General features: G+C 33.6%; 1 protein-coding gene across 2 annotated transcripts; it reads left to right on the top strand.

Annotated features, from left to right (window-relative positions):
• Positions 1-667: 667 nt before the first annotated feature.
• On the top strand, positions 668-18,792 carry LOC133311953 (histone acetyltransferase GCN5-like). 2 transcript variants are annotated; one of them, XM_061513083.1, is made up of 14 exons: positions 668-1,356; positions 1,813-1,877; positions 2,853-2,933; positions 3,731-3,802; positions 4,293-4,461; positions 5,621-5,664; positions 5,981-6,080; positions 10,642-10,710; positions 11,032-11,080; positions 16,003-16,103; positions 16,248-16,335; positions 16,825-16,966; positions 17,058-17,079; positions 18,280-18,792. In XM_061513083.1, the coding sequence occupies exons 1-14, from the start codon at positions 850-852 to the stop codon at positions 18,388-18,390; spliced, it is 1,620 nt and encodes a 539-aa protein (XP_061369067.1). In that variant the 5' UTR covers positions 668-849; the 3' UTR covers positions 18,391-18,792. The 2 variants fall into 2 exon arrangements, with proteins under 2 accessions (XP_061369067.1, XP_061369068.1); XM_061513084.1 differs by lacking the exons at positions 16,248-16,335; positions 16,825-16,966; positions 17,058-17,079; positions 18,280-18,792 and adding an exon at positions 16,152-16,197 and having other exon boundaries at positions 16,003-16,052.
• The last annotated feature ends 578 nt before the right edge of the window (positions 18,793-19,370 follow it).

Raw genomic sequence — 19,370 nt, 5'->3', positions numbered from 1 at the left:
CGGCGGTGACCGAACCGAAAAACCGATAACCGAATAAACCGAAAATCGAAAAATCGAAAAACCGATTAAAAACCGCAAATTTTAATTGGATTGGATCGGATTTTGGATGGGTTGATGAAAACCGATTCAATCCAAACCGATCCAATATATTAATTTCTCTCTACCTACTTGGGTCTTTTCCTAATCATAGCCCAAAAATTTCTAAACCAAAGACCCATTAACCAATCAACTAAACCCAAAAAAAAATTTAATCACATCACATCAACAAAATTTTATCTTTGAAGAGCTTCGTATCTCATTGCAAAAAAAAAAAAAAACTATGTTATAATTTATTAATACTTTTGTATTTCAAAAAAAATAAATTTTCAAAGCCAATATATACAAAAGTTGTATTTGCACAATAATTATGAAATAAATATTAGGATTTTTAAAAAACCGAAAACCAATCCAATCCAAACCAAAAAAAATTGAATTGGATCGGATCGGATTTGAAAAAAAATTAAAACCGAATGGATGATTATATAATCAAACCGAAAGAATTGGATCGGATGAGTTTTGCTTCCAAAACCGATCCAATCCAGACCGCGAACACCCCTATATATTGCTATCAAACTCATTTTCTCACCATTTTTCCACTAATCTCATTTCTTTATTATTCATGAAAATTTTCCCTCAACGAAACCTAACGCCCACTTATATAAATATTTCCGGTTCCATAATTCCGGTGAATAAGATTGCTTCCGATAAAAAAACAAAAAAGACAAAGGACGAGTTAGGAGTAGCGCTGCACATTTGATCACTTTAAGGAACAAGTCGAATAATTGGTAACAAAACCCTAACTGTAATTAAATGGAGACGCACGGCGGAGGAACCCTCCGTTACCGCAGCTCTCAGTCCCCTTCACCTTCCCACTCCGCTTCCGCCTACGCCACCTCTTCCATCCACAAGCGCAAGCGCGCGTCTGATGACCACGCGCCTCCCTTTCCCCCTTCTTCCTTCTCCGCCGACACGCGCGACGGCGCCCTCACCTCCAATTACGACCTCGAGAGCATCTCCGCCCGCGGCGCCGACTACGACAACGATTCCTCCATGCGCACCTTCACCGCTGCAAGGCTCAGCAACCCTCCCTCCGCTCCACGCAACACCAAGCTCAAGACCGATAATTCCAACGTTAAGATCGAGAATTCCGATGGCGCCAAAGACGCCGCACCCGCCGGGACTGGTGCCGTCGGCGCCGCCGCCACCGGCGGCTCCGTCCCCGGCATCGTGGTTAAGGAGGACGCAACTAAGATATTTACTGATAATTTACAAACTAGTGGTGCTTACAGCGCTAGGGAAGAGAGTCTCTGGAGAGAGGTAACAACCCCTTTAGCCTCATTCATGAATTTCATAAAAAAAAATGGGATAGGATATTGTCACAACCAAATAATGTTACTACCACATCTTAACCGTTGATTTCTGCTAATCAACGGTTATCAATGAGTTTGATTTAAAAAATAATATCCGTTGATCGACGGAAATCAACGGTTAAGATGTGGTAGTAACATTGCTAGTATAGTAATATTGGTAGTAACATTATTTGGTTGTGAAGATATCCATTCTAAAAAAAATATGAATAATTATTTGTAAATTATGTTTGAAAATTGTTTTAAAACTCACAATGTAACATAGTAGTTTTCACATTTGGCTTTTCCCTTTTTGTTGTCTGTTGGTTTAAATTTTAATAAATAAATAATTACGAACTATTTTGAGGTGATTGGTGTTCATGGTTCATGGTTGTGACGACTATGCGGTCATCTGAAAATTTTTCAGGAGGAAGCAGGAAGGCTCAAATTCGTATGCTATTCGAATGATGGCATTGATGAACATATGATTTGGTATATATTCCTCTCTTGTCTTTGACATTTACGTGGCCCTGCCTGCACTACTCATCTCCTTGTTAGCATTTCCGCAAATAAAGTATTAAATATTTATACTTCATTTAAGCAGGGGGATCCAAAAATTTAATTAGTGAGTGAGGGGGTTAATTATAAAAGTTAGAGTAAAAATATCTTTTTGTATTTTAAAGATGTAATTGATATTAAATTTGTCCACCTTTTATAGGAGATATCAAATTGGTTCCCAAATGGCAACTAATATAATTATTCTAGTCCATTGAAAGATCAATTTAGTGGAACTTGAAAGACCACTTTGATGGTCTTCATATATGAAGCACCGATACTCCTTAATTTTTTTCCAACGTAATCATAAACGTATTGTATCATATCGACATCCCGTATCGAGAACGTATTGGAAACGATTCGAAAACACCGTGTCGGAATCGGTGCTTCATAGGTCTTCATTGACATTGAGGGGCCATTTGGGTGCTAATAAATAGAGGACCGATGTGATGCCAATATATATTTTGAATATCAAAGTAATTGTTTAAAAGTTATGATATTAAAATAAAAGTTTGGTAGTTTAAAAAATAAATTTAATCTATCAACGTTGAGCATAATGCACTTAATCTGTGTGTGTCTCTTTCAACAAAAAAAATGTGTTTTTTATTTGTTTGTTGAGCTAGTAGACCAAATAATCTAATAAGATACATTCGGATTAACCTAATGACTACTTAAAATTTTCAAAATATAGTAGGAGGCCAATTACAAATTGGTGCAAGAGTAGATACATTTAACATGAAAAACTATTATGCATACCCACAGGAACTGGCTGGATGAAATTCAGTTGGCAATTTTTTTGTGTTCAAAAAATCAGTATTTTTTTTTTTTGTAAATAAAAACTCAGTATTTTTATAATTAGCAAAATGATCGTCAGTGATAACGAGTTCCATTGTTGACTTTGTTGTTCCTCAGGTTGATAGGATTGAAGAATATATTTGGTAAGCAACTTCCAAATATGCCCAAGGAGTACATTGTCCGACTTCTTATGGATAGGTAATGCCAACAATATTTTAAGTACCCAGCGTAATTTCATACTCATATGATGCTGAAATAAATCTGTGTATGTTTTGGATCTGGTGAGAATTAATTCTCCATCCAAAAGCAAAAATAACTCCAAGGTTATGTAGGAGAATTATTTTGGATTGCCCAACAGAATCCCAAACAAGCATGTCTTACATATTTTTTTCATTAAATATAGATTTGATTAACTCGTTTCTAGTTTGGAATGTAAAGTTTTTACATTTGGATATAGTAACAACCGGAAAACTTATTTGATAATGATTCCCCGACCCCTCCCCCCTTTTTTCTTTCTCCATTGCAACTAAGATCCTGAAATCTAGATGTAGAAATATGAGCAGACACGTTTCAAGTTAACTATGAAGTGTGGGGTGGGGTGGCCCCTTGCTTTTATGGTTTCCCAAATCATTTTACTGCCATATATTACCTGTTCTTTCCTCCTTTGTGACCAACCAAATATGAAACAGAGAATTAGAATGAAGGGCATTAGACTATCATCTCTTGTTCTTTTATTTAAGATTAAAGTTTGATATTACATTAGGAGGTATCTGTTGTTTGATATATTGAGATTTTTTTTATACAAATTCTAGTCTGCCAGCATGGTCAGTTCATAGTGATTTGTGAACTAGTTAATTCATTAAATAAGAGTTTGAAACTGTAATATAGATTTCTTTATTCTAAACAAGCTCTTTTAAATAAGTTTTTCCCTGTTATCCTTGAGTTTTATCTTACTGTCTTTATAATTTTAAATTCTCTTGATGTTAAATTTGCAGGAGTCATAAGTCTGTAATGGTCATAAGGCGTAATCATGTTGTTGGAGGCATTACATATCGCCCATATGCAAGGTAATAATTTGTCTCCATATCTACTTTTTCTTCAGATCCTAGCAGTCTCTGATTATGTTTTGTCTCTGAAATTTTCTATTTTTGCTTCATTACTTTGATATTTTTCCTGTATTAATATCTGAAAACTTAAGGTTTACATAGTTATTACTTGTTATCAAAGATTAGCTTATAAAATGGTGAACTGTTGTCTCTCTGTTTTTATTATTGTTATATTGTCCTATGCAAATTTGCACTTTGGTTGCAGTGATGAAAATGCTCCTCAAGGTCCATTTAAGTGAATAATCTGGGATTAAGTTGGACGGATATTTTTGTAGAAAAGACCTAAGTTTTAAATAGATATTGTATTTCCTTGTTTTGCCCCATTATTTTTGTTTTTTGCCCACTTAGTGATATCATTACCTTCCCTCCCTCAAAAGGAAAAAAAAAACTAAACTTGCAAGGCTAATCCATGGTTTTATTTACTAATACTGATGTGCTCTATGATTTATAGCCAGAAGTTTGGTGAGATAGCCTTTTGTGCAATTACAGCTGATGAGCAAGTAAAAGGTTATGGTACCAGATTGATGAATCACTTAAAACAGTATGCACGTGATAAAGATGGGTTGACACATTTTCTCACATATGCTGACAATCATGCTGTTGGCTATTTTATCAAACAGGTCTGGTTATTGATATTTAAGATCCTTATTATCTGGGCATTTATTTCTTCTTTCGTGTGATAAACCTAAGGTCAGTAGTGACAAAGATATGTTGCTTTCTGAAAACAAGTTTTTGGATTTTTCTTTTTGGGAAATAATTATCTCATGTTGCATGAGATAATTATCTCATGCAAGTAGTGGGGTCTACTATTTTTTTTCTTTTTTAAAAAAAAATAGTGGATCCCACTATCTTGTATCTGTTGCATGAGATAATTATCTCATGTAACATAAGATAAATAGATCCCTTTCTTTTTTACCAAAATGTATTCAAATTTTCGAACTTATTACAAAAATAATACATTTTTTAAACAATTTCCCTGAATAACATGGATTGCCCAAGTTCCATGGCAGGAAAAAACCGTATTTCTAACGTGTAGGTGCAATATGGATTGTGCCACCCTTGCATTGGCTCATCCTTCTTGGATTGTGCCAGTAGGGAAGGTGCAGCCATGTGATTTATCATCAACAATATCTTTATCTGAAATTAGTTAGGGTTGGTGGCCAATGAACCCAAATGAAAAGTAAGAAAAGATTGAAAAGAAAGAATAAAAATAAAAAATAAAAAAATAGAAAAAAAATTAAAAATACAATAAAAATAAAGTGAACATAAAAATAAATAAATGAGAAAAATACATAAGAGAAAATGCCTAATTTGGGTTAAAAAACTCATTTTCTGTCTGACAAGGAAGGTTTTCTACGTGGTCCTTGTTGGCTTGGTTGGTTAAAGATGAAAGAAGAACATCTGAATTTTACCAACTAGCATTACATAGTATGAAGGCCAACGTATATTTTTTGGTAGGCACACTCCCAAATCTAGATAATAGTTGTTAAGTCATCTGCTGAGAACCTATGTTTTTGCTGATAGGAGGAGGCTGTCAATTTTAGTTTTCCTTCGGAAAAACTTTTACAAAGATTTGTCTATTTCCTGTTTAAGTTTGTCAGGAATCTGATTGGCATAGAATAGTCCCAATGTACAGTAGCAGTGATATAGGAATCTTTTCTGTTGTGTTGTTTTGGGGGGGGGGGGGGGTGGTGTTTCTGGAAAAATGCCAAAATGCCATTCTGTTGAATGGACTGGATACTGTTTTAGATATTGCAATGATGTTTGAGTGTTTTACAGGGATTTACAGAAGAGATTCACTTGGAGAAAGATCGATGGCAAGGGTACGGTACTTATACTCAATCTCCTTGTCTTAAATCTATTAGCAGCACTTCTCACTAGGTCCTTCATTTTATTCTTTTTTAGATGTAGTGTCTATTAAGAAAGATGAAAATTTTTATAATTTGATTTTGTTTAATTTATATTTGATTGTTAGGAGTGTAGAGCTGCAAAATACCAATTACAGGGATTTTTATTTAGATTCTGATTTTTTATCCCATAGAATAATAATTTCATCATTCACTATTTATTTACGTAGTTGTATTTTTGTTATTTTGTTTATTGTCAATTAGAATTCATTACAATTAATTGTCATTTCAGTTATATAAAGGATTATGACGGGGGGATTCTCATGGAATGCAAGATTGATCCAAAGCTCCCTTACACTGAATTGTCACCTATGATCCGTCGTCAAAGGCAGGTAAGATGATTTCTACTTGTTAATATTTTAGTTTAGTTTTACTTTACATTATTTGAGATTATCTTAGATTATGATAAGATACACTAATGAACTTTCTTATTATAGTTTTAATATTTTTCTTTCAGTTAAAATAATAACCTGTTTCACTTAAATTGGGTTTTTCTTTTCAAAAACAGACCTTATTTTTTTCCCATTTGTTATAAGCTTGTCCTCTCAACCACATATGCATGCTCACTGCAAAAGGTGTGCAAGGGGGTTGTCAAAAACTTTGCATCTGGAACCATGATAAAATGGGGCCTGACAAGGTGTCCACTCATTCACTCCCATAAGACAGATGAAATCATTATCATTAGTATCGCACAATATGATTCTATACAGAACAAAAACGATACGGATCAAATGTGAATCGGAGTAGATCATGAAACGCTCCTTGAATTGCGGAATCGCATGATTACGTTTTGTATTGCGAATCATATCAATAGTGATAACATTAGTCTTGATGATTGATGAGTAAACAACTGGTTTTAAATTTGGTTACTTATGTATTTTGCTATTTAAATTTAAGTGATTTTTCATTATGTGTTTGAATCTTATGATTCGATACGATTCACGACAATTTAGTCACTCTAGAACTAGGAGTTCATTTGTCACCCTTGAAAGGCAATAATGTAACCTGGAGTGCAATCATGATTTTGTAGTAAACGATTTCTGTGAAGAAGCCATGAATGGCGAAGGAAGAAGAAGAGAGGAGAAAGAGAGAGATAAAGAAGATCAGAAAATATCTCTATATGTAAAATGAATTGATGTTACACCGATGTAAAGTCATGTACTCTTTATCTAGAGTAGTTGAAGTATGACTCAACAATCAAACTAACTAAACCTAACTATACAACAGAATTTGGTTAAAATCTAACCATAGATCTGAACTAACTAGGGGTAGATACTGTACTACAGTCAGGAACATAGTATCACGCTAAGTCGCAGTAAAAATACAGCAGTAACAATAAGCTAATAATCATAAAACCTAAAAAGTATGTGAATCTCTAATACTCCTATCCCAAGGTTCTTTGTTTGAAATGCACTGAATAAATACTGTTTTAACTGACGAATTCTGTCTTGATCACTTCCGGTGAGAATGATGTCATCAACATAGACTAACAAATAGATGCACTTATCAGGAGATGTGATCCTATAAAATACAAAATGGTCAACTTTACTGCGGATTAAGCCAAACGCTTGAACTGCAGAACTGAAGCGACTGAACCATGCGCGAGGAGACTGCTTGAGACCATATAAGGATTTTCGAAGACGACACACCTTCCTAGACTCCCCCTGAGCAACAAAACCAGGTGGTTGCTCCATGTAGACTTCTTGTAAATCACCATGAAGAAAGGCATTTTTGATGTCAAGTTGAAGGAGTGGCCAATGACGAACAGCAGCAAGAGAAAGAAATAGGCGAACTGACGCCATCTTAGCGACCGGAGAGAATGTATCGCTATAATCAAGGCCGAAGATTTGAGTAAAACCCTTTGCAACTAGGCGTGCCTTGAGTCGATCAACATGGCCATCAGGTCCAACTTTCACAGTAAACACCCAGCGACAACCTATTATAGACTTCTCTGGAGGAGCAGAAACAAGGTCCCAAGTGCCATTGGAATGAAGTGCAGTCATCTCATCAAGCATCGCTTGGCGCCACCCTGGATGGGAAAGTGCTTCACCTGTGGTTTTAGGAATAGAAACAGAAGAAAGACTAGAAACAAAGGTGAAATGAGGTGAAGAAAGACGGTCATAGCTCAAAAAGGTATAAAGAGGATAAGGATTATGAGTAGTAGGTGTACCTTTTCTTTGAGCAATGGGAAGAGCCTCTGGTGAAGGATCCGGAGAGGAAGAATCAACAGCAGTGGGCGATGAGTCAGCAAGAGTCGAGTCGACAGGAGGCACAGTTTTGCGACGCTGATAGATGAGAAGTGGACGGTCCGCAGGTATAGAAGCAATAGGTTGCTCATAGGGAATAGAAGCACTGCAGCTGGCAAAGATAAGTCAAGAAAAGGGACAGGAAGAACATGATCAACCTGTGACAACAGAGATGGGATAGAATTAAAGGGTTGTTGATCAAGAAAAGTGACATCAGCGAAAACTAAGTAACGCTTAAGATCGGGAGAATAACAACGATAACCCTTTTGAAGACGAGAATAACCAAGAAAAGTACATTTAAAGGCTTTAGATGTTAACTTGTCCTTACCAGGGGTGAGATCATGAACAAAACAGGTACAACCAAAGACATGTGGGGATAGAGGATAGAAAGGAACATCTGGAAGCAATAAGTTATAAGGAATGTCATTATTAAGCACAGATGAAGGCATACGGTTGATGAGAAAACAAGAGGCAAGGACTGCATCGGCCCAAAAGTGAAGAGGAACATGCATGTGAATAAGAAGAGTCTGTGCAGTCTCAATGAGATGTCTATTTTTACGTTCAGCTACTCCATTTTGTTGTGGAGTGTAAGGACAAGTAGTTTGGTGTAAAGTACCCTGTTTGGCTAAGAAATTAGAAAAGTCCACATAAACATATTCCTTAGCATTATCACTACGTAAAATATGAATAGAGGCACCAAATTGAGTATGAATTTCAGAAGAAATTTTTTGATAAATAGAAAACAACTAAGAACGGTTTTTCATTAAATAAATCGAAGTGCAACGGGGGAAATCATCAATAAAGGTAACGAAATACCGAAAACCTAAAACAGACAAGGTACGACTTGGACCCCAGATATCTGAATGAACAAGAGAGAAAGGGGTATCAGCTCGTTTATTGACTCGACTAGCAAAAGAGGAGCGTGTATGCTTCCCTTGTTGACATGACACACAATCTAAAGACCGAAGACCGGATAAAAGAGGAACCATCTTCTGCAACCAATGTGGGACTATATATCTCAACAACTCCCCCGCAAACTAAGGGGATTTGGGCGATAAAGCAGAGTCCAAGACTTGAAGTTTGTGATGTAATTCAGAAATCTGACTGGGGAGAGAGCTTTTGTAAGTGTGTCAACCACCTGGTCCAAAGGAGGGACATGAGAAACAATAATGTCTTTGGCAATAACATGTTACACGGACAAAATGGAGATCAAGCTCCATATGCTTCGTGCGAACATGTAAAACAGGGTTGTGAGACAAAGCAATTGCACTCAAATTGTCACAAAAGACTTGCAGAGTGGAAACATGAAGCTGTAATTCACGACGAAGGGACTTAATCCATAAAAGTTCTGATCAGGTAAGGGCCACACTACGGTATTCAGCTTCAGCAGTGGATTTGACAACCAATGAAGATGCAAGCTACAAAAGTAGACCTCCTATCATCTGGATCACTTCCCAGTTCGCATCACTGAAGGCAGTCAGGGAGAAAGGCTGCTAGGAGCTAGCAAATTGCAACATTAGGCCAAAAGAGCTGATGCCTTTGAGATAGTGTCGGATTCTCTTCACTGTCTTCCAATGGTCATCCAATGGCTGACCCATGAACTGGCAGACCTTATTTACAGCATATCTGAAATCAGGCCTGATGATGGTTGCATATTGCAATTTGCAAAATACCAACGATGGATGTGTATAGATGCGGGTTTATGAAGGTTTTGGTTCCATTGAAGTTTCTTTAACAGATCTAGGGTTTAATAGAGCTTACTACTGTTGCTAGACTTTGATGCGAAAGATATTATGGTGGTGATATGGTTCAGGCCATCAGAACGAGGGCTCTGATGCCTTAAATGTTTCTGTGAAGAAGCCTTGAATGGTGAAGGAAGAAGAGAGAGAGAGAGAGAGAAGATCAGAAAATATCTTTGTATGTAAAATGAATTGATGTTACACTGATGTAAAGCCACATACACTTTATGTAGAGTAGTGGAAGTATGACTCAGCAATTAAACTAAACTTAACTATACAACAGAATTTGGTTACAACCTAACCATAGGTCTGAACTAACTAGGGGTAGATAACCTACTACAGTCAAGAACATATTATTACACTAAGTCAATGTAAAAATACAGCAGCAACAATAAACTAGTAATGGTAAAAACTAAACAGTAAGTGAATCTCTAACATGTAGAATTGGAATTTCATTATTTAGTTTAGTTTAGTTTATAATTGCTAAATTTTAATTTCTTTTGTAAATGCTCTTTGTAATTCTCTGTTAGTCAATATAGAGGGTTTTTCTCCCCCAAAAACAAGTGGCAGGCAGAACTTTACATCTCATATCTAAATTTTGGAGAGAAAATCAGGTGAAAACCATCATGTGGAAATTTGTCGACATGTTAGGCTGGACTTTTTGTGAAAATTAAGACATGATGATAACTAGGTTTTACCTTGTCCCGACTAGGCTAATGCTAAAGCTCAACACAGCCAATCAATAAAAACAAAAAAGGGAACAGATTTTTGGATTGTATTTTCAGTCATTTATATATATTTGCATGCATTATTTTATTTCTGTCTGATGTGTTGCTTCTGACCGCCTTATTTATTTTTAATTTTCATAATTTTTAACATATTTTAATTATTGTTGGTTATAATGGTAGGCAATTGATGAAAAGATCAGAGAGCTGTCAAACTGTCACATTGTTTATACTGGAATTGATTTTCAGAAGGTATAAGGCATTCTTCATTTTGTATGTTTCGATCATTCATGTATAGCATTTGAAGTTTTTCCTATATTAAGTGAGTTTTGTTGAATTAGGATTGTATTATCTGCTCAATGCAGATTGCATTTGGCATATTTGCACTGCACTTATACCATGTGCAATGCATGTATCCCAACTTCCTTGACAATGTGTAGGGCTTGGGCGTAGGGGAGAGGATCATCTATTATTTTAGCCAAAGTTGCATTTTGCTTCTTTTTCATGTATCAGTAAGATTAGAGAGCGTATGGAATATTAACTTTTTCCCCTCCTGATCAACACAATATGCAGAAAGAAGCTGGTATTCCCAAAAAAATTATTGAGGACATCCCTGGTTTGAGTAAGTACTTAATTTCCGATCTCAGTTTAACAACTTACCAATATATTTTAGTTTTTACTATCTGTTTTAGGTTTGTTAACTTTTCCTTGTATGATGAGATGTCCACCTCCCATTCAAGACCTTGTGCATGGCATCTAACCTTTTTGCTGCTTAATGCTGAGGGCATCTCACTATTTAACTTTTTATTGGTCTCATATGTTGGTCATAGTTCCAGTGTTGTTAATTGTTATTGTAATACCTCATATTTTCTTTTAATAAAATAATATTAATAATAATATAATAATAATTTTTTTATGGATAATAATGATATTTAGTACTTTTGTAATTAATAATATTGGTATTTAATATTTTTAATAAATGAGTTAATAATAGTTAAAATAATAAAAGGTAAGATAATAATAATAGTAATATTATTTGATTTATGTGATAATATATATAAATATATATATATATTAGATGATAAATCATGATTAATTGATTTATTAATTGATTGATGATTTATGTATTAATGTTTGATTAGTAATGTTTGATTGATAAATTGTTTAGATATGATGAGTCAACAAACATAAATTGTTTAGATATAATGAGTCAATCATGAGTCAGCAAATAAGTTAGTTATATTCTAAGAAATTAAGAATAAAAAGAAAATAATGTATAAAGCCGTAATCTGAGCCAGATACATCACTAAAGAAAAAAGAAATAAATGCACGAAACCCATATCTGAGCCCAAAACTTCAACTATAAATAGAGGTCTAGCCTAACCAAACCAATTCACTCTTCAACATTTCTCCTCTACTATTCTCTCTTCTTAGTTCAAAAATTTAGTTTAATTTATTTTATATTCTTCTGGTTACCAACCGGTTCTTTGCCCCAAATTACTCTTTTCTTCTAGAAGTTAGCGAAAACGGAGACCAGGTAATCCTAATCTCTAGGTGGTTGTAGATTTGTTGTGTATGAAATTTTATTGGGCGTTTCCTAATCTTTAGGTAGTTATATGTTTGATATATGTAATCCTAATCCCTAGAGAGTCATAGATTATATTGATATGAATTTTGGTATATGTAATCCTATTCGTAGGTTATTTCTTTTATATAAAACTTGGATGTAATCTTAATCCCTAGATGTTCTTAGTATTTTTGTATGAATATTTTTTACATATATAGGTATTTGTTTTTTTTTAAATTTAAATTACTACATATGATAATTAGAATATTTTTGGAAAATTTCTATTATTTCAGAAATTATGATTATGTGCAATATATGATATAAACTTTTATTTTAGAAATTATGATTATGTGCAATATATGATATAAAATGTTATTATTTTAGAAATTATAATTATGTGCAATGTATGGCATAAGATTTAATTCATGTGCAATATATGCATCTTATTGAATAATTATGAAAATTATGGAATTATACTACTCTTTAAGAAAAACTTTCCAAATATGTGTTTTAATGATTGAATTTGAATATTTATATTATTAATAACTATGATAATTGATGTGATGGGATTATTTGAATGACGATGATTGGATTTTGATTTTTCTATGATGAATGTTGAAGATTTGAATATTATATCCTTGAATAAATTAGAAAGTTATGATGAGGATCTGATTTGGATTTTACTGTGATGAATGTTGAAGATTTGAATTATCATATCCTTGAATAAATTGGAAAGTTATGATGATGATCGAATTTGGATTTTACTATGATGAATGTTGAAGATTTGAATTGTTACATAAATTCAAAATTATGATACTTTGGAAAATTATAATGCCTTGAGTAACTCATTTAGAGATGATAATACTTAAAGAATAAATAATTATGATTGAATCTTTCCTGATTGTTTTGTGTTTGTAATAAATTAACGGTGGGAAGATAACTTTGGGATGGTACCTCCCAAGGTGATGAACACAACTTTTGGGCTTTATGCCTCCGATGTGAAAAAGATTGTATCCGTTCTTCCCAAAGTGGTGTCTGGCAGGGTTCCGCGGGATACTAGTAGCAACTTTGGGAAGAGGTGTGCACACTAGGAAGATGTGAATTGATTATGGCCAATGTGATTTGTTTGTGACTGGCAGGGTTTCCCGGGTCTCAGGGTAGACTGACAGGGTTTCCCGGGTCACAGGGTAGACTGGCAAGGTTTCCCGGGTCTACCATGGTTCTCTTCCCACTAAATATAATGAACTTAAACATTAATGAATTTTGTTATTTGATTTGATTATGAAGAATGTCATTGAGTTGTAAATATTATCATATTATGATTAATGTTGTGCTAAATATGTTATTTGATAATTACCAAATACATTAAATGAACTTAATAAAGATAAATATTATATAATGGAATTTTGATTATTATCTTGATATTTGATTTGATTAATGTGGAATTGATTTGAACACTATTTGATATTTGATTTAATTTGTTATTAATTACATTAATTGTATTTTGATTGGGATTACTAGCTTTGCTGACTTTTGTGTTTGTTTAACTGCAATGATCCTTCACGGGGGAGTAGAATTTCAGTGAAGCATGTTGCAAAGGATGGGGCTAGCTGTGGGCAGTGAGGATCACGACTCGGATATTTCTAGCTAGTTCCTAAGTTTAGAAATTTTATGAGATTTAAATAAATGCATAAGACATATTTCCTTTATTTAAACTTTAGTCTTTGGTTTTATTTTAATGTAATAAATTTAGCCTTGCACCTGTCCATTGTACAGGTGCGCGACGATAACATTCCCCAAATTAGATTTAGATGAGCTTCTGCAATATTTCTATTATTATAATTGTAAAAAAAAATGAATTTTGACAATTTATTTATTATATAATTGTTTTATATAAAAAATATTCATACAAAAATACTAAGAACATCTTATTACAAAAAAATAAAATAAAAAAATACTAAGAACATCTAGGGATTAAGATTACATCCAAGTTTTATATAAAAGAAATAACCAACGAATAGGATTACATATACTAAAATTCATATCAATATAATCTATGACTCTCTAGGGATTAAGATTACATATATCAAATATATAACTACCTAAAGATTAGGACACGCCCAATAAAATTTCATACACAACAAATCTACAACCACCTAGAGATTAGGATTACCTGGTCTCCGTTTTCGCTAACTTCTAGAAGAAAAGAGTAATTTGGGGCAGAGAACCGGTTGGTAATCAGAAGAATATAAAATAAATTAAACTAAATTTTTGAACTTAGAAGAGAGAATAGTAGAGGAGAAATGTTGAGTGAATTGGTTTGGTTAGGCTAGACCTCTATTTATAGTTGAAGTTTTGGGTTCAGATATGGGTTTCGTGCATTTATTTCTTTTTTCTTTATTGATGTATCTGGCTCAGATTTTGGCTTTATACATTATTTTCTTTTTATTCTTAATTTCTTAGAATATAACTAACTTATTTGCTAACTCAAGGCTGACTCATGATTGACTCATCATATCTAAACAATTTATGTTTGTTGACTCATCATATCTAAACAATTTATTAATCAAACATTACTAATCAAACATTAATACATAAATCATCAATCAATTAATAAATCAATTAATCATGATTTATCATCTAATATATATATATATATATTTATATATATTATCACAAAAATCAAATAATATTACTATTATTATTATGTTACCTCTTATTATTTTAACTATTATTAACTCATTAATTAAAAATATTAAATACCAATATTATTAATTACAAAAATACTAAATATCATTATTATCCATAAAAAAAAATATTATTATATTACTATTAATATTATTTTATTAAAAGAAAATATGGGGTATTACAGTTATAGTCATGGTAGTTAAAATTGGGATTTAAATCTTAAAATTCCGATTTTAACGATTTATTTTTTCTAAAACGATTTAGATTTCACTTAAAATCCTTTCCAATATAAAATCCCGATTTAGACATTTACTTAAGTTCGATTTTAAGATTAAATCCCGATTTTAACTATTGGAATGATGTTAAGCAAGTTAGAAAAATTGTTGAATATAACATTGCTGATGTTTCATCCGAAGATGAATAGATTGTAGAAAATGAAGAAACTTTATCTCATGATGAAAGTTTAGATGAAGACAATTTTGAATGATGTAGTTGAAGATCACGTGGAACAGAATGTCTTCGATGATAATAACTTGAATGATTTATTAGCTTAGACCCTTAGAGTGTGACAATTGTATACAAATGTATAAATTAAGGACGGTGGCAGGTAGTCTATTTTTCTTAATTTTTTTTTTTTACATAAGCATATGTATATAAAAATTTAATTTTAGAGTGCAGGTAAAATCTACGATTTTTATTACGATTTTACGATTTACGATTTTTTATTCCCTTTTCGATTTTAAGTAAAATCCTGATTTTGACTACCTTGTTTATAGTAATTGTTTTTGCATTTCTAGATCTGTTCTCCTGTGATTTATGATATAAGAAACTAATGCTATGTTTAGAAGTTCTTGAGCAAAGGGAAGGGAGGGAGGGAGAGTTACTTTTTCTTGTTTTGATCTTAAGTAAAGGAGGGGAACTCTCTTTGTTTTGGGGAGTTGAAATTAGAGGAAGGTTATTTCCTGTTATTTAATTTAAAATAAACCATGCCTCCATGCTAGCCCACAAATTCGAGGGGTAGTAAGGATGGGGAGAACGCATCCCCTTCCGCTCCATCTTCCTCCTTAAAAGTCTTCCAAACAAGGATTAGGTCACTGTTCCTCTCCCTGCTCCCTCCTTCCCTCCCATCCAAACATAGCATAATAGATTTGTTTATCAACTGGGATGTTGTCCAAAAGTTGACCCATAATGTCCTTATGAATGAGGTGATTTATTTTTTGCATATTTTGTCTTGTAATTTTGTGAATTTCCTGGTTAATGTTTATATGAATGGTTGAATGCAATAACAGGAGAGGCTGGATGGACTCCTGATCAGTGGGGTCATTCACGATTCAGAACTGTAAGTGGTTCCACTGACAGTTTGACCGCATTTATGCGTTCCCTTCTAAAGGCAAGTTTCTGATATGTTCTTCACTGATTTCATTCATTTAACTTTCAGTATCATAATTGAAAACACTGCAAATTCCACAAGAGCAATACTACATCCTTATTCATAGCAAATTAATTCTTGAAACCGGATTTATCTTTTAAGCAGTCAATGCACGATCATGCTGATGCTTGGCCGTTCAAGGAACCAGTTGATGCACGGGATGATTATTATGACATCATCAAAGATCCAATGGGTAAGAAGTATCCGTATATTTCATGTTAAATTTACCTGTTTCTATAAGCACGGTAACAGCTTTAGTTTAATGTTGCTTTTTTAATGGCAAAACTATTTCTGCCGTTGCTGCCGAAATAGTTGTTTGCCACAGACATAAATCTTTTTTTTTTTTTTATCAGAATACAATGTCGGATCCTGCTAAATTTTATTTAAAAAAAAAACTAGCGGGTCCTTTTTTTTCTCTGAGGCAGAGAATCCTTTTCTGCCGCTGCATCAGCAAAAAAAGGACCCTTTATTAATTTGCATTCTTTCTTATGATTTCCTCCCCTGCTATTTATTTTTGACGTCTCATTTTTGAGCTTCTTGTATCTTTTGCACTTGCTTCTTATATAGTATGGTCACAATCCTAGTTTCGCACACACATTCATTTTTGTTACTGATAGCTTAAGTTCACGTACCAACCTAGAAGTTTAATACATAACACCCATTAAAATTAATGTGAGCGCAGATTTGAAGACAATGACTAAGAGGGTGGAGTCAGAGCAATATTATGTCACATTTGAGATGTTTCTTGCGGATGTCAGAAGAATGTTTGCGAATGCACGCACTTATAATTCTCCAGAAACCATTTATTACAAATGTTCTACAAGGCATGCTGCCTCAACCTCCCATTTACTCTTTTCCTTTCCTTGCCCTTTATATCATCTGTGATGTTTCTTACATCCATGGATTTTTATGCAGGCTTGAAGCTCACTTTCAATTGGTTGGTGGCCTTCTCCCTGGTCATGGTAGTGATTGGCCGCTTTATTATAAAGTTCTTTTTGCTTGAAATTGGAGCATGGCTACTTTTTATATTTCTGGAGACCTACACAAGGATGTTTTGGTCAGCAGAGTCACTTTACTATAACCCAGTTTGGCATTTTATAGTTGCAACTTGGCAAACTCTTGTTTACAGCCTGTTGAGATATATAGTCCCACATTGGTTGTATAAGCAACTAATGTGGAGTTTATAAGGCTTTGGGTACTCTCACCCTTTGAGCTAGCTTTTGGGATAGTGTATCCCAAGGTTTTTTACATGGTATCAGAGCCTCGATGTACCGGGTTCGATCCTCACCGCCCCCCACTTTCTTTCTAGTGGAATTTCTTTCTTCGCATAGGTAGGTGGGCCTGTGCATCGTCCACCCTTTAAGTCCAGTGGGCTCTCGTGTGAGGGAGCGTGTTGAGATATATAAAATCATTAATGTAGCCTCACCCAATAGCTTAAGCTTTTGGGTTGAATTGGCCAAGGTTCTTTACACAGCCCAATCCTGGATCTTGACAGGTAATTTGACCATTTTTCTTTCATACTTCCAACCAAATTCAAGTATCTGATATAAGTTAAAACCTTTTCTTTAGTTGCTCTTAATATCCATTTTGATATAAGCTAGATAAGTGTAATTGTGTGGTTTTATGACTTTTTGCGGCTGGGGATGCATTTCTGCCCTTTGCTTCATCTAATACACATAATAACTTATTGAAAGCATTAATTGCATAATTAGAAACTTGCTAATGTTCTTCATTTTCCTTTCTTTCTATCAAGATTCAGACCTGCAGTTCATTTTTTGTTTTCAATTTAGATTTATATTTTTTCTGTTTGTTCCTTCTCATTCAAAATTTCTGAATATGACCTGTTGCTTTATTTTCTCTAAACAATGCCAACAAGTCAACCGAATCCAACTGAACCGGTTGACTTGTGGGCATTGGTTCAGAACCAATTCGGATATACAAACTAGTTTCGAATCAGTTTTCTTAACTAGTTTTTTTGGTTCAACTGGTTCGCTTCTCAAAACTGGTTCAGAAAAATATAATTTGGTTGGATTATTTTGCACAGCCGTACAAGTCACTAACTTATTCATTATGAGAATAGTGAGATTTTGTGGAATATTGAGATATTGATATATGGTTATTTTGTTGATTGAAACAGATGGGCTATTCCCCTTGGTATAATGCTGTCATTTTTCATACTTTATTGGCGGTGTTATGGGAAAAGGAAACATGGATCCCGGTGGCTATTACCTTTATACAGCAGCAATAAAAATGGTCCAAATAGGCCAAGAACTGACTAAAACCTATGATAACTGAAGTTGCAGACATGCTTTAAGAATTTGGTATGCTGCTCTCATAAATTCATTCCTTTTTGGCGACCTTTTTCTTTTTTTTTGTACATGGAGCCCGCCTGCCCCCTTCTTCTTGAAAAGTTCTTTTGCACAGAAGAGTCTAAAAAAAGGTTATCAGAGGGTGATTGACCTCTTTGGCAGCTTCTGTAACTTTAGCATATTCAAAAATGTTCTTTGCTTCCACAACATGTTGATTTTACAAATGATTATTACTTGGCAGTTATTTATGTTAGATCTTAGATTAAATTGGATTTAGATGCATATGTTGTGTCCACCATCTCATGTATTGACTGGTAAACAGGTAAATTCAAACAAGAAAGAAAATAGAGGTTAATTCTTTATTCTTTTGTTTTCAGTTGTTGAGTTAGAATTGCAAGTGGAACTATAATGTTTGATACGCGTTGTATAGAGCTTGAAAAATGAAGAGGATGAAATTTTTTTCCTTTTTTTTGAACTATAGACTTAAGTTAATGGTTAATAAACGTTAGAGTTTTGTATTGTCCTTTTTAAGCTGCTTTTCATCTAATACTTAAATTATTTTAAAAATTACACAAGATGTCATTTTTTAATATAATTTTGAAAAAAAATTAGTAAAGTGTTTTTATTATATCAAATTTTGAGTTTATTTTCATTTTAACAAACTCGACTATTTTTTTATTATTATTGTTGATGTTTCAGTTTTTTATTCTAAAGTTATAAACAAATAAAATAAAAGTATATATATATATATTTTTTGGGTACAATAAAGGGGCAAGGCCCCAAAGGAAAAATAAAATCAAAGAAAAGACAAAACAGAACAGATAGACTAATCCGGGGCAGCAAGTCAGATCTGGCAGGAGGACCCAATAGTATTAGAGGAGATCAACTTCTGAAGATTCTAGTCAGGAAAAGCTACAAT

Source organism: Gastrolobium bilobum, unplaced genomic scaffold (assembly GCF_033153095.1).
Source record: "Gastrolobium bilobum isolate Gb01-03AN ecotype WA unplaced genomic scaffold, APGP_CSIRO_Gbil_v1 utg3226, whole genome shotgun sequence".
Classification (NCBI taxonomy): Eukaryota; Viridiplantae; Streptophyta; class Magnoliopsida; order Fabales; family Fabaceae; genus Gastrolobium; species Gastrolobium bilobum.
This window is presented reverse-complemented; position numbering and strand designations above follow the sequence as displayed.